This window comes from Neopsephotus bourkii, unplaced genomic scaffold, assembly GCF_033783945.1.
Source record: "Neopsephotus bourkii isolate Nb327-2 ecotype Australia unplaced genomic scaffold, CSIRO-AGI_Nbou_v1 NB_2, whole genome shotgun sequence".
Taxonomy (NCBI): Eukaryota; Metazoa; Chordata; class Aves; order Psittaciformes; family Psittacidae; genus Neopsephotus; species Neopsephotus bourkii.
The window spans coordinates 768,413-789,420 of record NW_026900519.1 but is presented as its reverse complement, the minus strand read 5'-3'; the positions used below and the strand labels follow the sequence as shown (position 1 = coordinate 789,420).

The following is a 21,008-nucleotide window of genomic DNA, read 5'->3' as shown; positions in this document are numbered from 1 at the left end:
GGGGCAGGCAGCGCTGTGACAAATGGGGATCTCAAGGGGGGGGGCTGGAACTATTGAGGGCTGGGGTTTGAATGGGCGAGAGGGGCTCGCTGCCATCGCGGGTTGCGCTGGAGGCGAGCGGCTTTGCAAGGGAGCGCTTGGAAGAGGGAAGGAGCAGGTGGCAGATCCCGGCTTTGGGAAAGCCGGGATCGCTGCGCAGCAGTGACTAAACAGAAACCTGGCGTCAGTGAATCCCCTCCTGCCTGCGGTGCTTCCCCTGCCTCTTGCCCTGCTCCTATAGCACAGCGCTGCTCCTCGGGTCTGCCCCTGGGGGAGCATCTCCCGCTGCTGTCACACTGGGTTCCTCTTTGGGGCGAGCCAGGCCGTGTTCCCATCGGCTGCAGCGGGAGGATCGTGCACGGGTTCTGGGTTAGGAGTGGGGAAGGAGCTCACCCCATCGGGATCGCTGCCGCTGCTGTCCTGAGCCTTGGAGGGCCCTATTGTGGATGTGGAGGAAGCCCTGGGCGTGCTCGCTGCTGCTCACAAAGTTGCTTGTACCAGGAGGATGCAGGCAGAGGAGCAACAACCCACGGTGGTGTCTGTGCCGGTTCGCTTTGGAGCGAGAGGGCTCCGTTCTGTGCATGGGCACCTGTAGGATTCCAGCCTTCCCATGGCTGGATTGTTAGGAAGAGCTGGATGTGTTTGCATTCCATGGGGTTCGGGCTATCGTGGGTTGTTTAGGATGTCCTGCTTGTGTCAGAGCATCCCTGCCTTGCAGAAACACCTGAGAAGGGGTTCAGCGCTTGGATTTGTTCACCTCTGCTGCAGTCGTAGCAGGGAGCACTGGAGGTTTGCTCATGGGAAAACACCAACGTTTGGATGCTGTGGAAACCTTCATCCCGTTCCTTTTGGGCAGATATCGACGTGGGTTTGATTGTAAGAGCCCCCTGAGCGTGGCTGAGCCTACCCTGCGTGCGGCGTAACCTCAGCCTTGCCATTGAGAGCAAATAGAACCTTTCCATTAACGTGTCACATAATATTTGTGGTCCCTCTCAAAGCCTTTCAGGAGTTAGGCACAATTTATGTCTCTTAATGGCATGAGGCTCCCAGGGAAGCTCTGACAGTTCAGATTAAAGCGTATCGACGTGGTGCCCGCATGAATTGCCCAACCTTTGTGTGCTTGCTCAGGAGGAGATGTTGGGGGTTACTGGTTAACTCTGAGTTGCTCGTTAGGAAATCAAGATGTGGTGAGTAAATGGCATTGATAACATTATCGTAGCCTTTCCTGCTTGCTGGAGGTGAGTGAGCAGAGAGCCCGTTTCCTCCTAAGGCAGAACTAATGGTGGCAGAGATCATGGTGAAGAGCTGAGCAGAGAATTACTCTTTGAACCAGGCTTGTCTCCATTTGTGAAGGCATTTGCTGTGGCTTAAACCAACCAGGAATAGAAAATCCAACCAGGATTCTAATTCCATGACATCAGGGAACTTCTCTGTTCGGAGCAAGTTCTTCCAAGCTGGTCAAGGAAGGGGAAAATCCACTTGCCCCAGTGTCTGCTGGGGAAAAAGGGGTTTCTTTTGAGGCAAGCTCGCAGTACAAGGTGTACAGCTCAACCACGGCTGTGGAGGTCTCTTAGTGCTCGGATGTAAGGTAAATAAGGCTTGGGCATTAGAAATGGGCTTGCTTTCAGGCTCTATATACACAGAACACTTTGCACCTTTCACTTGAGTCAAACCTGTTGGGATGACTTCATCACTGTGGCTTTTCCCTTCTCTTGCAGGGTTTGGTCCGTTTGGAGAGCACGCTGTTAACGCCAGTTGGATTGCAGTTCAGGTAACCCTCTGCATACCTTTGTCTGGGGCAAGTTAAACCAGAGAGCCCTGCTGATAACATCCCCCCCCTTCCTGCTCTCGTTTGTGGCTCTTTTGGAACTTGTCTTCCCACTTTATAACCTCACTCCAGATGGTGTCTTATTCACTACTCCCAAAGCAATCCCTTAGCTAGTAGGATGTAATGGGATAGAGCTAGCGTAGCTCAGGCAAGGAAGGAATCCATAGGCTAAGCCCCGAGGTTTGGAAGCTGTTAAACAGGGCAGGGAGCTGGGCTCTTCCTCTGCCCTGGAGAATTCCAAGCCCTGGATAAACAACCCTGAGAACTGTTGTGCTTGTCTCTCAGCTGGAATGGGGGAGCTGGTTAACCTTTAAGCCAAGCCTCATCTGCAATGAGACTTCCCCCTGGTAACCTGTGGAGTCAAGTGCACTGCAGAGTCAAGTGGGTCTGAGGACTCTGACCTGCCCTTGGCTTCTCCCCCTCTGTTCCTTCTGCTTTTGGTGCTGGGCTGCAGCAGGCAGAGCAGGAAGCGTGGGGTGGGGGGGACCAGGCGGTGTTTGTCCCTCTGGATCCAGCCTCCTCTCTGCTGAGGAACAGCACGGGATGCTCCATCCGTTTATGCCACTTGTAGCTGCACATCTGCAGGAGCACGTTCATCCTGTACCACTGCGATGGCTGCAGCAGAGGCGAGGAGAAGGAGCCAGACTCCTGCCAGAGGCCCAGCTGAAGGAGGGAGTTAAGGTCACTTGCTGTAGAAGCATTACCTAGGGCCAGTGCTGCCACATTATCCCCCTTCTTCCTTATTTGTCACTTCTGGATGTGGTTTATGACAAAGCTACTGGGAATTCAAGGGTACCTTTTAGTACAGTTGTCCAGGGAATTAGATCTATTTTTCTCCCCAGCACATCTCTCTTCCCTTCAGAGCTCAGAGATTAATATCTTCTTTAGAATGCTTTTAAATTAAATCACAAACTCTAATCAATTACAGTCAACTAATGTCCAGATGTCTAATGGGGTGGCCTCCCAGAGCCTTTTGGAAATGAATATATCTGAGTTAGGGTTTGCTTCGTTTTAAGTTTGGGGGGGGGAAATGCAAGTGTATGGGGGGAAAAAACATCTTGGTACTAAAATTGAACAGCGAGGCAAATGGATTTGGTCTGTTGTTACTCATGTGAAGCAGCTACTTTTGTTCTAGGTGGGATAGACAAAAGGGTGCTGTGCTGGTGGAGCAGGAAGAGTGGTGGCTGCTGTGATGCTGCTTGCAAACACACACCTAATGTTTAATGTCACTCCTCCAGCACTGCAGCTCGAGGCACTGGTGGCTGCTCCACTGAGAGCTGAAGGCACCACGTGCCTTTTCCATTCATTTTAGGGGCTTGGGGGTGTTTGGAGAGCCTCAAACCGGACTTGGACCCTCTGCTTTGTGCTGCCTTGGAGCCCGTCTCCCTCCTGAGTCCTGAGCTCAGCCTTCAGGCAGCAGCGGGGAGGATTTTGCCTTCCCTCCCTCACCCTGCTCAGCCCCGAGAGGCCCAGACAAAAAGGAACAGCATGGCTTTGAGCGCAGGCGAGTTGGGCATTGTGCGGGTTTCAGACGGGGGACTTCATGGAGCTGAGGGGACACAAAGGCGCGTCTGCCCCAGACGCTGTGATCTGCATCTTAATAGAAGAAAAATCAATTAAACAATCTTGCTAAATCCTCCCTTGCTCCGGGGCTGAGCTCCTTCGGCTTCATTACGGCTTTTATTAGCCCGCATCCCGAGGAATCCAATCCCCTGCTTTCCTTCCCGCTCCTCTTGGGTGTTATTTGGCACGGACACGGGCTGTCTGTTCCCTCCGACTGCAGCGGGCTTCTAGGAGAGCTGCTTTTGAAAGCAAAGGGAGTTTCACACATGGGTACCTTCAGTGGCAGCCCTTGCAATGTAATCATGGGAAGATGTTTGGAGATCTCTGCACCTAAGGGAGAGATTCCCTATAAATTCAGCGGGAATAACAACATCTTTCTGCTTTGTTTTCCCCCTTTAATGTGGGTTTTCTGTCCCACGTTTTCCTGTTTCCTTTGGAGGAATTTTCCCCGCTGCAGTTTTTGCTTGGGAAGGACCTTCCTTTCAAGAAGTAGTTCCTGAAACAAGCTTTTCTGATCATTTTCCAGCCTCCTGGGTGTAACTTAGGTGTAGACACAGGTGGACTGTGAAGCGAATGGGCTCCTGCCTTCCTCCCCTCAAAGTGTTGCTGAGGAGGAGGAGGAGGAGGAGGAGAGAGGTCAGGCTGCGCTGTGACATTACTAAGGACAATTGCTGTCAGGGTGTCTAGACAGACCTGATAAGGATATTAAAGGCTCACAAAGGCGACCATTGTGGAGGGGTCAGGGAAGCGGGCAGACGCGTTCGGGTTGCTGTGGCTGTCAGGTATACAAGGCAACGAGTTGTCTGGGGGCCAGTGGACATCTTTATTATGGGCTGCAAGCAGCCAGTGCTGTGCTTGGTTAAAGGGAAGATGTGGGTTTGTAAAGCTGGGGTTTGGAGCTGTCAATGTGGGGCTGAGCCCAAGGTGCTGCCAGGAAAAGTTTCTACAGTGGAGCTCATCTTAAGGAGCTGTTTGATGCTCTTAGGGAACTGATGATGAATTCCTCCCTATTAACACTGGGGATCTTCCTAAAGAGACTGACTTGTATTTGAATGCTCTCATTTGTAAACTACTTACTTTATTAACGCGCCACATAAACCAGCTGACGTCTTGAAGGCAGATCTGTGCAAAAGAGATGCGATGAAACATCGCTTAGCATCCATCTCTGGTAATGGATGTCTGTGTATGCCAGACACTAATCAATACAGCAAGCCTTTAATATCAGCCTTGCCCTCCGAGCCAGCGCAAGTGATTTATCATTGTTGTTGCTCCTCTCTGCTGGCCCGGGGAAGTCTTCCTCTTGCCTTTGCTGTTTTAGTTGGCTTAAATCTTGCTACACCGGCCATGGGCCTTACAAGTGGGAAGGGTAAAGAAACCACTGGTGCTGACAACCACAGACAGAAAGGATATTGAGGTGCTGCTCGGGTTTAGATGGGGGAGGCAGGATCGTAACGGGGAGGTCCCAAAACCTCAGCTTGTCCTCTCCTTTCAACTGGCTTTAATTGCAGTGTAAACCTAGGGCAGTATGGGATCAGAAGGTGAGTGAGGTCCATTGCATTAACTGCCGTGCACTCTTTAGCCTGAGGTTTGCATCATCTCTGTGTGCAGGAAAAGAAAGCCTAAGAGTTGCATGAGAGAGCTGCTCCTGGCTCTGCTCACTGAATCCAAACCTGCAGTAAAGGTAACTTGATCATTCATAGTTTGCTGCCTTCTCTGCTCGAGATCCATAGGAACAGGCACAGGGGTTTGTGGCTGTGGGAGGAGCAGGTTCTGTCCTTGCCGTGCCTGCAGCCCCTTTGATGTAAGCACAAGGAATGGCTCCGTGTTCCCAGCATGAGGCTGGTGTTTCCAGTTGAATGTGGTCAGGAGGAGGTGAGCAGCACCAGGCAAGGAGCTTGTGCTGTGAGTGAGCTTGTAGCCTGGTCCCTGGCTCCTCAGGCTGAGCTCAGCCCATGGCTTTGTTGAAGAACCTGTGTTTTTCCAGGGGCTGGATCCTTCCCTCCCATCCTCAGAAGTTTGGGTTTGATGGCTCCAAAGGGTTGATTTCTGATCCAGTCCTGTTGTGGGCTCGACTGGTAACGTCTGAAGTATCAAGGGAGCAAGTCTCAGACTTACTGGAGTGTGCTGAACCTGAGGCCAAAGAAGAGCAAGGGGGAAGTATCCAGGACCATGAGGGAAATCGGTGTTGGGATCCAACAGGGGGGGAAAAGGCCTTTCCTCTTCCCTCGGGTTTTAAAGGTATTTAACTGACCCTTTGCGCTGTAAAAGGTACAAAGGGAAATGGGCCAAGTTTATTGCCTGGGTAGTTGGGATGTTTTTGAGCTGTGGCTTTAGTTAAGGTTATAGGGGGAGAAATAATTCACAGAATCACAGAATCCCAAGGGTTGGAAGGGACCTCAGAAGATCATCTGGTCCAACCCGCCTGCAAGAGCAGGGTAACCCAGAGTACATCACACAGGAACTTGTCCATATCTTCAACATAGGAGACTCCACAACCCCCCTGGGCAACCTGTTCCAGTGCTCTGTCACTCTCACAGTAAAGAAGTTTTCCCTGATGTTCACATGGAACCTCCTATGCTCCACTTTACACCCATTGCCCCTTGTCCTAGCACTGAGCATCACTGAAAAACCATAGCTCCATCATCCTGACACTCACCCTTTACATAGTTGTAACCATTGATGAGGTCACCCCTCAGTCTCCTCCAGGCTAAAGAGACCCAGCTCCCTCAAGCCTCTCCTCATAAGGGAGATGCTCCACTCCCTTCATCATCTTTGTGGCTCTGCGCTGCATTACTCGAATCACTGTGATGGTAACAGCTCACGTTGCAAAATGAAGTTGAATATGTTAAGTAAATAGGTAAAAGAAGCAGTGGAAGCAGGCTGTCTTGTGTTCCTGATCCTGCCAAAAGGAGAGTAAGGAGTATGTTGAGGAGGATGTGCCGGTGTTGCTTCAGTTTCTCATGGAGGAGTGTTGTGTGGAGCTTCATAGACACAGAGCCACAGCCTGGGGCTGCTTTCACCTAACCTGAGAGCTCCTCAGGAGGAGGAATTTGCTCTCCAGCTCATCAGACAGAGGACAGATTAGACAATGAATGGAGTCCTCCCAGTTCGACTTCTCCCTACAGGTACCTGGTTCTTTCAGTAGGTGAATATGAGGAGCCAAACCTTTCTTTGAAGAGTGGCTGTTGCTGATAACCATCATCCCTTCAATGTCGATCTCTTTGTTAAACACACAGCAGAGCAAAGCAAGCGGTCCTGTGGGTGAAGACTGTTCCTGCAGGTGCAGAGATGCCGTTGTTGTTGCCCTGTTGGCTTGAGGTTTTTAACCGTGCTGTTTACAAGGTGATACAGCCCGCAGGGTCAACTGGTGTTAGTCCTTCACAGCAAGCTCACTGCACCATTAAACCTTCCAGAAGCCTCTGTCCTCTGCTGAGCGTGTGTCTGACCATCTTGGCTTTGTTTCCTGATGTGTTTAGGAGCTGGAGAAGCTGGGACTGCGAGATGACGTGGATCTGCACGTCTATGAGGTCCCAGTTGAATACCAGACAGTGCAAAGGCTCATTCCTGCATTATGGAAAAAGCACAGTCCACAAGTGAGTGAGCAGAGGGAGGAGGAGAAAAGGCACAGGAAATGGGTGAGATCTGTCCCACTGACAGCGACGAGCAGAATGGGAGCTCCTGTTTCTAACGGGTGGTCAGGATGCTGTCCCTTTGTCGTGAGGACGTGTGATTCTGTAGGGTTGGAAAGCTCAGAAGGGAGCACTCCATTAAAGGGAGCAGTTGGTGTGAAGGGGCCGCTGCAAAGGGCAGCTTGTGTTGGGCTGTGCCACCAGTGATCAAACCTGCCCACGTTCATCTTAACCCTGAGTGAATCCCAGCTTGGGCCAGGAGGGGGTGAAACAAGGGGAATTGTTCTGGCCTGGCCCCATGAGTTCATTGCTCAGTGACTCGTTACCATGGGATTCATGCAGGATCCCCTGCAACAACCCCCAGTCTTTAACTGGGAATAGCGGGCACTGGGTTTCCCACCGGCTGTGTCGTGGTTGATCTGACTTGGTTCTTTTCTCTTGCAGCTGGTGGTTCATGTGGGTGTTTCGGGTATGGCTACGACCGTGACTCTGGAGAAGTGTGGCCACAACGTGGGCTATAAAGGCTTGGACAACTGCCGCTTCTGCCCAGGCTCTCAGTGCTGCGTGGAAGGAGGCCCCGAGTGCATCGATTCCATTATTGACATGGACACAGTTTGCAAGAGAGTCTCAGCACTGGGGCTGGACGTCACGGTCACTATATCAAAGGATGCTGGCAGGTACGGGGTGCCAGTGAGTGTGATAAAGAGTGTAAGGTTCATCCTCTTCTGCTCTTGCGAGACCTTCTCCTGCAGCCCTGATCCAGCTCTGGAGCAGCAGCACAAGAGGGACATGGAACTGAAGGAGTGAGGCCATGAGGAGGCCATGGAGATGCTGCGAGGGCTGGAGCAGCTCTGCTCTGGAGCCAGGCTGAGAGAGCTGGGCTGGAGAAGAGAAGGCTCCTGAAGGGGAGAACTCAGAGCAGCTCCAGTGCCTAAAGGGGAAACTTGGAGAGGGGCTTGGGATGAGGGATGTAGGGACAGGACACAGGGAATGGCTTGAACCTGCCCGAGGGGAGACTGAGCTGAGCTCTTAGGCAGAAGCTCTTCCCTGTGAGGGTGCTGAGGCGCTGCCACAGGGTGCCCAGAGAAGCTGTGGCTGCCCCATCCCTGGCAGTGCTCAAGGCCAGGTTGGACACAGGGGCTTGGAGCAAGCTGCTCCAGTGGAAGGGGTCCCTGCCTGTGGTTGGAACTGGAGGAGCTTTAAGGTCCCTTCACCCCAAACCATTCCATGATTGTGTCCTGCAGTTTTCTCACTGGATTTGTCACCCGGTGCTAAATAAGCTCTCTCCTTTTGTTTCAGGTACCTCTGTGACTTCACCTACTACACGTCCTTATACCAGAGTCGCGGGAGGTCGGCTTTTGTCCACGTGCCTCCGCTGGGAAAGCCCTATACTGCAGAACAGCTGGGTCGGGCACTACAGGCTATCATAGAAGAAATGCTGGATGTTTTGGAGCATTCTGAAGACAAAATCAATTGTCAGCATGAACACTGAGAGTGGGCAGAAGTTATCCTAGTATTGCACTTCCAACACCTTCCCTGCTCCCGAAGTAACTGGGGAACCGGCCTGAAGCGTGGAGACCCAAGAATTGGAGACTTCAAAAAGGAAAATTCCACTCCTAGAAATGGACCTTTTCTTTCTTTTTATTTTCTTTGTCAAATGTGTGCATTTCAGCCTAGGCAACAAAGGAGGCAGAATCTGTTCCTGGTAACACCTGCAACTCCTCATTGGTGAAGCAACTGATGTGTGTGTGCTGTGCTTCATGCAGAGCTTCTGGTAGCCGAGTGACAGCTCCTGACCGGTGTAACCCAGTACAGACAGAAGGGTTCTCATCTGGACTTGGTGGTCAGGTGCAGGGAATTGATAACCCAGTCTCTAATGACTAGTTTTGAAGTTGAAAGGTTTGCTTTCGTTTTGTTTTGGGGTGTCTGTCCCCCCCCCTTTGGCCCAAATGCTAGGTTATGATATAAAGAGCTGGAATGGTGTGGGATTGTTGGACAACAGCGCTTGGTGGAGACGAGGGTCTTGGGAATTGCTGAGATGGAAAAATCCTTCAGGCACTGACTTCTTACCCCACGTTGTCCAAATGCCCACAGGGTCCTGTGTCACGTACTGGTTAACCGGTAGCTGCAGATAGAAGGGACGTGCTTTGAGTTCCTCCTGTGGCGGAGCCGGAGTTGGCTTTGTCTTTGTTTCCTGTACACAAGGATGAGCCTGACTTGGCCAAATACATCCAAATGTCTTTTTTATTCCCTTCTCAATGCCATTCCTCAGTTTATTCCCTTCCTCACTCAAGTCAACACACACCTCCTGTGCCATCTGTGTATGAAGCAAACCAGTAGCGGTGAAATAGCTTTGCTAAAGGCCACTTTCTCCGCAGGAGACCTTCACCCTCCACTTGGTGCTAGCTGTCCTTTTGAAGGCGAAGGTTGAGTAATTGATAACTTCCTTAGTTATACATTTTCCTCCTTTGAAAGGTTAGAAGAGTAATGTTTAACTTCAATTCAGCATCGCTCACCTTGATTTATTAGGGGCATGAATATGCAAACGCGCCGACTGGGAGACGTTCTCCCAAATCCCAGCTAAAATCTGAAGCCTGCTGCCTGTAAACCAGAGGCAATTGGTTGAAAATGAGGAATTCTGCTTCGGATGAGTTTTGTGGGCTGGTTCTTAATGTTTCCCTCCCAGTGGGAGGGTACAGCTTGCTGCTGCTTGCAGCAGGAATTCACTGGGGGAAGCGTCCATGCAGGTTCTAAGCAGGACTGGTTGATGCAGGTTTGCTGCTGCTACAGGGCTCCAGTGAAGGACGGATGATGGTGCAGTGGGAACAGGCATTGGTGATTGATGACCAGTTGGTCCCACTGAGGGGCCATTTAAATGAAGAGGTCTGTGATTTGATCCTAATACTCCTACAAATATATATATATATGTATACATATATATATACAGCCCCCAACATTTGGAATGCCATTATCTTCATTTTCTAATTAGGGATGATCCTGCTCTAGTATCTCTCAGTGAGAGCTGCCATTAACTTGCTGTTTTCCAGGAGAAGCCTAGCGACAAAGGGAATAGAGACCACTTCTTGCCACCCTGCAGAGAGGACCAAGGCTTCTGCAGCTGGAATAACTTTGCTATTGTGAAGATGTTGGGATAAACTTCTGGGTTTTTTTTCCCAAGGAAATTCCCACTGGATTTACTGTACAGGCAAAAGGGTTTGCTTTCAAAGTCAAGATTCTCTTTTGTACTCAGATGCAAGGTAGCACTTGTGGGGTTGTCAGCAGGCAGGCTGGCTCTCTGGTCGGTCATTTATTCTATTTAATGTGTTGTTGAGGTATTGGTGGCTTTGACATGGCTTTTGCCCATAGCTGAGCTCCTTTTCTCTTGTAGGGTTGTCCTTTTCTGTGGTAGGAAGCTTTGGCATCGCGGTACCTTAGCTGCTGAGTGCTTGAAAGAGGAGGAGTTCAGATGTTGTGCTGAGTTCAGCAACTGGTTGAAGGGATTTTTAGGCATGCTGTTTAATTCACCTGTAATGTAGCTGGGAATGAAATGGGAGTGAAAGGGAACGGTTGAGTGAGGGGAGAACTGAAAACCTAAGGAATCAAAGCGGCCGCAGGAAGGGCTGATGCCCATGGGAAGCTCTGGCATCCAGGCAGCCCTCACCTGGAGCAGAAGGGGTTGGAGCAGGTCACTCTGCTCGCGATGGAAGTCTCGAGGTGAGATGTGCCTTGTGTGTCCGTGTCCTTTACACGTTGGTGCTTCCTCGGAGCCTTGGAGATTCCCATCTGGATGTGACTGAGGAGGAGGAGTTCCAGCTGCATCTATGGGGAGGGTAGATAGCAGAGGCTGCGTGAGGAGAACGGCTTTCCACACTGGTGTGTTCACCCTATGGAGCTGGGTCCTGTCCCTGTGGTTCCCATGGGAGAAGTTTCATAGGAAAAATAACTTATTTTATACTCTTTTGGGCTTGTTTGTTTGAGCATTAGTCCTCAGCGATTGCATTTGTAAAGGGGGTTTGGGTGCTAGAGCAATTGTGTAGTGAAACTCTTACAAATGGCATGAAACTGATTTTATTTAACCTGACCTAAATTAAATACTTTTGGGGTGGGGTTGGGTTTTTTTTGCCTTTTTATTGTGTTAAATTCATGGATTCAGATTGCCTTCCCCATAGGTGCGTATTTGCTTTGGGAATAGGCCATCAAACTGCTGCAGAGCTTCCAAAAGCTGATGTTTGGGGTCATTCTTCCTTATCTGCTTCTTCTTCCAGGTCATCCATCCATAGACCTTGCGCATTTGCACTGACTGGGGGACCCGTTGCCGAGCACAGAGCACTGTGTGCTGGGGAGGAGGTGTAGGGAGCTCTGGTTTGCTGTTCATTATGGTGCCTGTGACTTGCAACCCTAAAAGCTGGTGATGCTTTTTGGTGATGCGTTTTGGTGATGCTTTCTGGTGATGCTGGTGAAGCTTTAGGATCCTGGGAGTGCAAAGTTGTCTCTGGGGTAACGGAGATTTGTGTGCAAGAGAGAATTAGGGAGGTTCCGCTGTATTGGGTCTGCTGTCATTTGATGTACTCGCCAAGAGCTTGGAGTAGGAGCTGGCTGTCGTGTTGATGGAGTTTGGTGATGCCAATGGGATTGTTGCAGTTATTAAACGCTGTGGAGGGGTCGGAGGAAGTCCAGATACTCATAAACTCCATCGTCATTGGGTGACTCTGATGGCTGGGGGAGATTCCCTTTGGATAATCTACCCCAGCAAAGAGAAACGGTGAGCGTGGAGGTTTCTTTACCTTCAAGACTGAAGGGGGACTTGATCCATGTGGATCCCTCCCAACTTGAGATGTTCAATGGGCCGGTTGAAGGTGAAGCCCCATTTTACAGAAGCTTTGGGGCAGCTTTTGGAAAGGATGCCAAATCTGTGAGGTTGCTAGAGCACTTCACGTGTATCTGGAGCATCCCCCAAGCTGCTTGCTTCCTCCTGAGGGGTAGTGAGAAAGGACGCAAAGGTCAGGACGATGGTGAGAGGTGTTGAGTGTGGTTGTGACATGAGACTGTGGCCAAGAGCTGCTGAGCTTCAGGAGCCCTTCCAAGAGGGGCCTGACTGAGGGTGTCCCAGTGCTTAAGACCATGAGGACTTAGAGGTTGCTCTGCTTTCCCCCCTGAGAAGAGGGGAACTCAAAGGCATCTGGAGGCAATTTGAGGTCAGTGCTTCCTGGCAGGAGCTGAGCTGATGTTTGCATGCAGGGGCACTGTAAAGCACCCCCTGATGCTGCCTCACCGAACCAGGGCTCTGCTCTAACGTGTCCACTTGATCCCAACAGGGTTTGTACCGTGTGTGCTGTGCTAAGGCAGGTAGGAAACTGAGCATTTACCTTCCTATGCTGGCACACTGGGATGCAGCATTCAAACCCCGCTGTCGTGCTGGTTGTGCAGGCAATACTGAACCTTTGAGTGCCTCAGTCACCTGGCAAAGGGGAGCATTGCAGGCTGCTGGCACACACTTCCATGCCTGGAATAAAAACCCAGAGGCTTCCAGGCCTGCAGACTCACAAATGGGCTCTCCCCGGTGTTCTTTTTGGTAAGAAGAAGACTACAGAAGTTACAATCCACTGAAGTTTCTAATGCTACTCAAATAACCTTCATTTGATGGAGCGTGGGATGCACTGACCTCATGTGTGGGCTTGCCTATGGAGTGTAGGAAAGGCATTGTGCTCGGAGGAGCTTCTTCAAACCAGGAAAACCATGACAAGGCGTTGATTATTTCATGGTTTAACGTGGGACTCCTGCATCTCTTTTACCTTGTGGGGTGTTTCTAACTCTGACCACCCTTCGGATGCTGAGGCACGGAGCTGCTGGAAGAGGGAGCAGTGGTGTTTGCCAGCTGAAACCAGTGTGTTTCCACACAGGGATGGCACTCGTGGTGGTTGGGGCTTTTAGTTGTGATTTTCAGGTTTCTTCCAAACTTCCATCTGTTGGCTTGGATAAAGGAGTTCTAGTCCCTCAGTACACGTCCTGACATAGGGCTGGGTGGGTTTGCACCAGAAACTCTCATGTTTTGCAGTATAAAGTGCACTTTTTCACCAGACACACTTGTGTTCCTATCTAATGAGTGTCTGACGTGCTGAAAGTGATGTTCTGCCTAACCTCCCAAGTTGAGGATCTTGTTCTTCTTCATTGTAGTCATTGAAACCTGTGACCTGCTTCTGCTCAGTCTCTTGGAAGACCAAGTAGAGAAGAAAATGCCTCCTGTAGACAGGAATTAAAGCTAGGAAATGAACCTGTACACTGCCCTTGAATCAAACTGTGTGCTGCCTCCGTGCACGGTCAGGTTTTCTATTGCACCAGCTTCTTAAATCACAAATGTTTACTTTGATGAAACAGGGAGTGCCTTGTCCTGTGCTGGGCTTGCTTTTGGCGAGCAGACTGGTGATGATGGGGACACATCCACCTAAGGTGGATGGGGAGACTGGGAGAAACCGGTATCCCCTTCATCCAAGGATGCTCTTCAGTAACTGCGCTGAACTGGGGTTTCCTGATGCACTCTCAGACCTGACCGAGGAGCAACCAACCTCTTTGCTGCTTGGTTCTCCCCCTGGGTTGGGTTGGCCCCATCTGTGCAGGTTGTTCTGCCTCTTCTTTAGGGTTCGGTGCCGCGCTCGGGCTGGGTTGTGCACATCACAGCATCACGCAGCCGCTGGGGCCCTCTGGTCATCAGTCCCAGTTGTCTGTCTGCTCTCTCAGGTGGGGCCGATCTCCCTCTTGCTCATCAGGACTCACCTGGAACCTGGTGGGGCTTCTGTTATCCTCAGTGTGTTCTTGCAGTGCCTTGTAAAACCCAAACTCTCTCCCTGTGGCAAAGGGCTGTGGACTAAAGAACCCTTCACGTCCTTGCAGCTTGCTATGGCCAGCCTGGACTTTGTAACTGAAGATTGATTGAAACCCGTGGTTCAAAGGAAATAAAAAAGAGTTCAACTCTGACTCCTGGTGCTCTGTGCCAAGCGCTTCCAGATGCCTTCTGTAGGCTGCTCATGCCTCCGTGGTGCTCGCAGGCTGACCAGGTTGGGGTTTGTAGCATCCCTGAAGTCCCTGCTGATGCTGGAGGTGACCCCATCCCCATCCCACGTTTGCAGAGACCCTCACTCATGGGCTCCTTTTTGGGTGCATATCTCGAGTATTTGTGTCACTCATCCCCAGGAGGGTGTGGGAGTTTCTCCTTGCCATCATCCATCGTGTGTGTGTGTTCTCTCCATCTATTCTGTGCGTTCTTCCTACTTCGAGGTACCAAAGGTTGGTTACGGAGCCAAACGGAGCAACAGCCCCTTCTAAGGAGTGCTGCACTGCAGTATCCCTGCAGGATTCCCTTGCCATGGTGGGTGCTGAGGCCCAGGGAGCGTGTCCTTCCCTTGCCTTGGCGAAGCCTCTTCCAGGTGCTTCCTCAAGAGCCTGTATCCTGAAAGCTTTGGGGAGCAAACCCAACCCAACAGTGGGAGTTGTGGCACTTGGCTCCCAGCTGGCTCATGGCAGGGAAAAGATCTGATTAACAAACACCCTCCTCGGCCCAGGCATTTCCCAGCACCAAACCCACCAGTTCCCACCTTTTGTTGGCTTAATCCACAAGGAAAAGCTCAATGGAAGCTCTCCTGGGTCTCAGAGAGCGGAGTTTGGAGCCCTGGGCTCTGGTGAGCAGAGTTCCATCTGCATCCTAAGATGGAATTAAGCCTAAACTCTGGGTTTACCCTTTCCATGGCATTCCTTTAAACAGGTGATGTAGATGTGGGTGGAAAGGGATGTGCCCCATGGGCCCTATGAAGAGCAGTTCACCCGCTTGGCCTCTCCAAGCCTCAGAATGGGGTCACCCACTGTCTGCATTGCCCAACGAGCCCTGAATCCTTCCAGTTGATGAAGTATTTCTGCTTCCCCCCCCCCTCCCCATTACTGCTCTCCCATGGGCTTCAACGGCAGCAGCACTTCTGCTCCCCATGGATGGAGGCTGGAGCAGGGCAGCGCTGTGGGATGCAGCAGCAGCCGTTGTGATCCTGCAGCTCCCTCCCAGCCTTCCCAAGGCCCTCGGAACCCGCCCTGAGGCACTTCCCAACCCAATTCCCTTTCCTGCAGGCAGAGCTCCTTTGGGGATCGTGGGAAGGGGTCTGGAAGCCGCTGGGTGCGGGTCCCCATCCCCTCCAAGAGCATCATTGGCTGCGCTGTGCTGCTCCAGCGCTGTGAGCCGCAGCACCCGCTCCTGTTGGGATGCGATGCAGCCCGGCTCCGGCTCACGGTGGGCACCAGTCCTGCCTCGGCTGCCATCAAGGCTGGTCCTGTGGCCACTGGTCCTGACTGGGAGCAAACTGGGCCGGTGCCACCAGATGGTGCTGCCCTACAGCCGGATTGTGCTCGGCTTCACCCCGCAGCCATGGAGCCGGGGCAGCCCCGAGCTGCAGCACTTGAACAGCGTCAGCTTCATCCCGACGGCTTCTCGTGGTCCTGGTGCTCCTCGGCTCGGATGCTGCAGGGGTGGGAGGACGGGGAGAGTCACAGCATCAGATCCTGCGGTGTGAGTGGTGGCTGCACCGGGGATGGTGATTCAGAGGTTTGGTGCTCTATTTAAAACCACGAGGCAGGGCTTTGCTAAAGGCAAGAGAAGGCTGCACGGAGACCTCAGAGCAGCTTCCAGTATCTGAAGGGGGCCTATAGGGATGCTGGGGAGGGACTCTTCATTAGGGACTGGAGTGATAGGACAAGGGGTAATGGGTTCAAACTGAAACAGGGGAAGTTTAGATTGGATATAAGGAGGAAATCCTTTCCTGTTAGGGTGCTGAGGCACTGGAATGGGTTGCCCAGGGAGGTTGTGAATGCTCCATCCCTGGCAGTGTTCAAGGCCAGGTTGGACAGAGCCTTGGGTGAGATGGTTTAGAGCGAGGTGTCCCTGCCCATGGCATTGGGGTTGGAACTGGATGAGCTTAAGGTCCTTTCCAACCCGAACCATTCTATGATTCTAAGACTGAGATTTAAAGCCTGACCCTGGTGAAGCTCAGAGGATACCGAGGTGGAGCAGGACCGGGGTGGGGGGGGTCACACAGTGCTCCTGGCCCAAAAGCTGTGGTGCCAGGGCTGAGCCTGCCCCTGCTCCAGAGTTAACGGTGGTTTGTGGCTGGAGGGGGGAGCAGAGAGGAAAACTTTGATGCTCTTTCTGAATCGCTGCTTTTCCAATGCCTTTCTTTGATGTCCCGGCTCTGGGAATGGTTTTCCCTGAGCTGCTGGTGGGATCTTGCTGGGTTTTCCAGCTTTGCCTTCAGGGATGGAGCTGTTCTCACCCTCACTGACAGGCAATGGGAACCGAAGGGGCTCGAGGGCTCCCTCAACGCTCCCTGATGCAATCCCCCTGAGCTGCGTTCCCTTTATAGGGATCAGCTTTTCCCGCAGGGCCTCCAGAGGGATGTCCTGTGCGGGGTGAGCCCTGAGGTCGTTGTGCACCCACAGCAATGCAGAGGGAGGGCGCTGAACGCTGACAGGGAAGCTCATCCCAGAGCATCCCGCTTGGCTGCACATCCGGAGAGCTCCAGGGAGGAGATCCCTCATGGAGCTTCATTCCCCCTTGTACCACCCTGCTCTGTGCCCCCTCTCCTCTCCCTCCCCTGCTCCTCCTCCTTCCAAACCCGTGTGCGAATCAAAGCTGACCCCGAGCCCCCCCCCCTTCCCCCGGCTGCTGCCCAAGGGCTCCCCAGAGCTTCCAGCGGAGCCATGGAGCTGCTGCACGGGAATGGCTGGAATTTCCTGCCTGCTCCAAGCAGCCCCCGGTGCAGGCAGGTCCCGGCTTCGCTGCCTCTCGCCCTGCGAGCTCCCCGCGCCGGGGGTGATGCTGGGGCCGAGGGTTTCCTTGTGCTCGGGTTCCGTTCAACCACAGCAGCTTCTCTTCCCCTGCTGCTGGTCAGGGAGGGGATGGTGCCCCCCCCACTGCAGCCCTGGTCCAGCTCTGGGGCAGCAGCACAAGAGGGACGTGGAACTGAAGGAGTGAGGCCATGATGGAGATGCTGCGAGGGCTGGAGCAGCTCTGCTCTGGAGCCAGGCTGAGAGAGCTGGGCTGGGGCAGCCTGGAGAAGAGAAGGCTCCTGAAGGGGAGACCTGAGAGCAGCTCCAGTGCCTAAAGGGGCTGCAGGAAACCTGGAGAGGGGCTTGGGACAAGGGATGTAGGGACAGGCCAAGGGGAATGGCTTGAACCTGCCCGAGGGGAGACTGAGCTGAGCTCTTAGGCAGAAGCTCTTCCCTGTGAGGGTGCTGAGGCGCTGGCACAGGGTGCCCAGAGAAGCTGTGGCTGCCCCATCCCTGGCAGTGCTCAAGGCCAGGTTGGACACAGGGGCTTGGAGCAAGCTGCTCCAGTGGAAGGGGTCCCCATGGCAGGGGTTGTGACTGGATGAGCTGTGATTCTGTGTGATTCCATGATCCCTATACCCTGACATTCACCACTTCCCCGTGCTGCAGGCAGGATCACAGAGCAACCCATCCTTTCTGTCAGCGCTCACCCAAGCAGCAGTGGTTCCCAACGCTCCTGTTCTGCCCTATGCAAAACTGCCTCGCACTTAAAGAACCCATCCAGCCTCTTACAATCCTGCAGTTTTAAGGAGCTTTCGGGGTTCTCCTTCCCTTGCAGCATCTCCCAAGGCTTTCCTTGCATGTCTCCAGGGTTGGCTTTGGTTCCCATCATCTGTTTCCCAACCTGCTTTGTGCTGGAAGGATTTAGAGCTCAGAAGGGTCCCTCCCAAGGCCCTGCTTAGAGCCATGGCTTTTGCTCTGCTGCTTCCCTGTGCTTTGCTCCTGGGCTCAGCACCACCATCCCGAAGGAGAAGGATGCTCCTGAAGGCCTTGGAAGGAGAGGAAGGGCTGTTCCAGCCCATTGAGGGGCAAGATGCATCCCCCTTTGAACATAAAGAAGCTCACACCATGGAACAGCTTCGTGTTAAAGCTGTTCCTCCATAGCCCTCCATAACCCAGTTGCCTGCTGCTCGTGCAGATGATGCTCTCAAGGCCCTGCACCATAGGAAATCCCACTGCAAGCTGTGAAGCATCTGAGCCGGAGGATGGCTGCTCCCAGTAGCTCCATCTCTCCGGGGAGCCCATTCCAGGAAGGATGCTTGTTGTGAATGGAGGGCTTCATCCTGATGGAGCATCACTGTGGGGAAGGGGTTTGGGGATCTCCAGCACCGCTTCCATTCTTGGTGGCTGGATGGGAGCGATCCCTGCAGCACCCAGGCTGAGGGATGGGGATTCAGGTTAATCCTTGACCACGGGTACAACCAAGGCCAAAACATCCTCATCCCAGTAGAGCAGAAGTCTCATTTTTGGCTGATTCCGTAACCTTGCAGCAAGGGAAACAAAAATGTGCCTTTTTTGGGGGCAAAAGCTGCATTCTGCTCACCTGACCCAGCCTGTTTGTATTTAGAAACGTCTAAAGGTCAGGATAGTTTCCACTCAGCCAGTTCATTGTGCCAGCGGCCAGCACTGGGAAAACACGGGATGCCTCCATCTGCCATCCCTCTGCGCCCATTCCCAGACCTGGGATGAGATGGGATGGAGCAAACCTTGTCCCGGATGTGACCAATGGAACCTCAGAGGTTCCTGCCCTTCAGAACCGAGGGGGCTCTCACCTGGGATTGCTTCTGCAAGTGCTGAAGTTGCTCCCAGCCACCGACTTCCCTAAAGACCAAGCCCTAAGCGCTGCTCTTGGTGGCAGCAATAGGGGAAGCTGTGCTGCTCTTCCCTTCTTAGCCTCAGCTGAAAACCACACCATGGGTAAGCATCATCCGCCTCACTTGCAGCAGGAAACATCCCCTCTGCAGCATCCAACCTGCTCGATCCATGTGTTTCCAGGGATCAGAGAAGGTCCCGGAGCGCCTGGTCCAATGCTATGTGCCTGAGAGCGGGATGCTGGGGATGCTGGGATGCTGGGATGCTGAGATGCTGGGATGCTGAGATGCTGGAATGCTGGGGATGCTGGGATGCTGGAGATGCTGGGGATGCTGGGATGCTGGGATGCTGGGGATGCTGGGATGCTGAGATGCTGAGATGCTGGGATGCTGGGATGCTGGGATGCTGGGGATGCTGGGATGCTGGGATGCTGGGGATGCTGGGATGCTGGGATGCTGGGATGCTGGGATGCTGGGATGCTGGGGATGCTGGGATGCAACTGGGGATGCTGGGATGCAATTGGGGATGCTGGGATGCAACTGGGGATGCTGGGATGCTGGGGATGCTGGGATGCTGGGGATGCTGGGATGCTGGGATGCTAGGGATGCTGGGGATGCTGGGATGCTGGGGATGATGGGATGCTGGGGATGCTGGGATGCTGGGGATGCTGGGATGCTGAGATGCTGGGATGCTGGGATGCTGGGGATGCTGGGATGCGATTGGGGATGTGGGATGCTGGGGATGCTGGGATGCTGGGGATGCTGGGAGGATGCTGGGATGCTGGGGATCTGGGATGCTGGATGCTGGGATGCTGGGAATGCTGGGGATGGGTTGGGATGCTGGGATGCTGGGATGCTGAGATGCTGGGATGCTGGGATGCTGGGGATGCTGGAATGCTGGGATGCTGAGATGCTGGGGATGCTGGAATGCTGGGGATGCTGGGATGCTGGGATGCTGGGGATGGTGGGATGCTGGGGATGCTGGGGATGCTGGGATGCTGGGGATGCTGGGATGCTGGGGATGCTGGGATGCTGGGGATGCTGGGATGCTGGGATGCTGGGGATGCTGGGGATGCTGGGATGCTGGGGATGCTGGGATGCTGGGGATGCTGGGGATGCTGTGATGCTGTAACCTCACTCTGCCAGTCCCAGGGCTGATGAATGCCTGTTCCTGGGGGGTCTGGCTCTTGTTAGGCTCTCAGCACCTCCTCAGGAGCCATTTGCTCAGCATCCTCAAGGGATGGATAGGCCTAACCCTGGAGTGCAGCGCTTTAGGGCAGGAGCTGCCCCAGCTGGTTCAAGCTGAGGGCTGTGGCTGGGCTGTGTTTGATGGGAAGTGACTCACGTCCGTGGTGTTCTTGTTGCTTTTGGCGTTCGATGTCAGCGTTTCCAGCACGGCTTCTTCCCCCGGTGCTGGCTCAGCTGGAGCCGGGGTGGCTCCGGGTCCCCACCTCCTCTTGTCTGGAGATGGAGGGAAGGAAGGGGAGAAGATGATTCCCATCTTCCCAGGCTCAGCAGCACACACTGGGAGCTTTGCCTGTGCTTTCTGAGCAGCCTTTGTGCCCCTTGGCCTCCTCATGGTGCAGTGTGAGGGGTCCCTGCCCATGGCAGGGGGCTGGAACCGGAGGCTCCGAAGGTCCTGTCCAGCCTGAACCATTCCATGACCCTCTGTGATGCTTCAACCACCAAAGCTCCCAGTTTCTCCCTTGCTCAGTGCAGCCCCAGGGCATCAACTCCTCCTCACCCTCAACCCTTGGATTGGCCTCTCCAAGGGCCAGGAGTCCCCGACCACCCGCAATCCCATGGCCAAACGCTCCTATTAATCCCTAGATCCACAGCAAACAGGCGCTGCTCAGTACCTTGCTGAGGGATGGATGCATTAACCAGGGAGGACCCTGCATCCCGATGGGAAGAGGCGTTGGATAAACCTGACCTTGTGCTGCCGATGGCCCAGGAAGGACCGGAGGAAACGTGGGAAGCTGCTTACGCACGGAGCCGCGCTGTGCAATCGCATCGTGCTCGCTGATGGTGAGGACACGCAGGGAGCGTTTCACAACGGCTCCCGCAAGCCCTGCTCTTAAACCACGGCTTTTATGGCCCTTGCTGGGCTGTAAATCTCCAGCTTCCACCCCTGGCGCCTGTAGGGAGGAAACATCCGGCTTCGGGACACTCGGATGCTCCCGAGCGCAAGGCTCTGCATCGCCCATGATGGAGCTGGTACCACGCAGAGCATCAGGCCCCGCTGCCGAAGACCTCGGGTCTTGCTCAAGCACCAGG

At 53.4% G+C, this 21,008-nt stretch overlaps 3 protein-coding genes across 4 annotated transcripts in view; 2 read left to right on the top strand and 1 right to left on the bottom strand.

Annotated features, from left to right (window-relative positions):
- The window catches only part of PGPEP1 (pyroglutamyl-peptidase I), a 67,950-nt gene extending 58,663 nt beyond the window's left edge, over positions 1-9,287 (top strand). The window contains exons 1-5 of one of the 2 annotated variants that reach the window (XM_061358923.1): positions 951-1,226; positions 1,758-1,810; positions 6,907-7,023; positions 7,504-7,736; positions 8,359-9,287. In XM_061358923.1, the coding sequence (XP_061214907.1) occupies positions 1,136-1,226; positions 1,758-1,810; positions 6,907-7,023; positions 7,504-7,736; positions 8,359-8,551 (687 nt within the window). In that variant the 5' untranslated portion in view covers positions 951-1,135 and the 3' untranslated portion in view covers positions 8,552-9,287. Of the gene's footprint in view, positions 1-950; positions 1,227-1,757; positions 1,811-6,906; positions 7,024-7,503; positions 7,737-8,358 lie in introns of those variants that run through there. The other variant, XM_061359004.1, reaches the window with a different exon arrangement.
- REX1BD (required for excision 1-B domain containing) overlaps positions 1-21,008 on the top strand; it is a 124,063-nt gene that overhangs the window by 13,344 nt on the left and 89,711 nt on the right. The gene's annotated exons all lie outside the window — the stretch shown is intronic.
- Positions 1-21,008, bottom strand: part of LSM4 (LSM4 homolog, U6 small nuclear RNA and mRNA degradation associated) — a 110,387-nt gene that overhangs the window by 6,347 nt on the left and 83,032 nt on the right. The gene's annotated exons all lie outside the window — the stretch shown is intronic.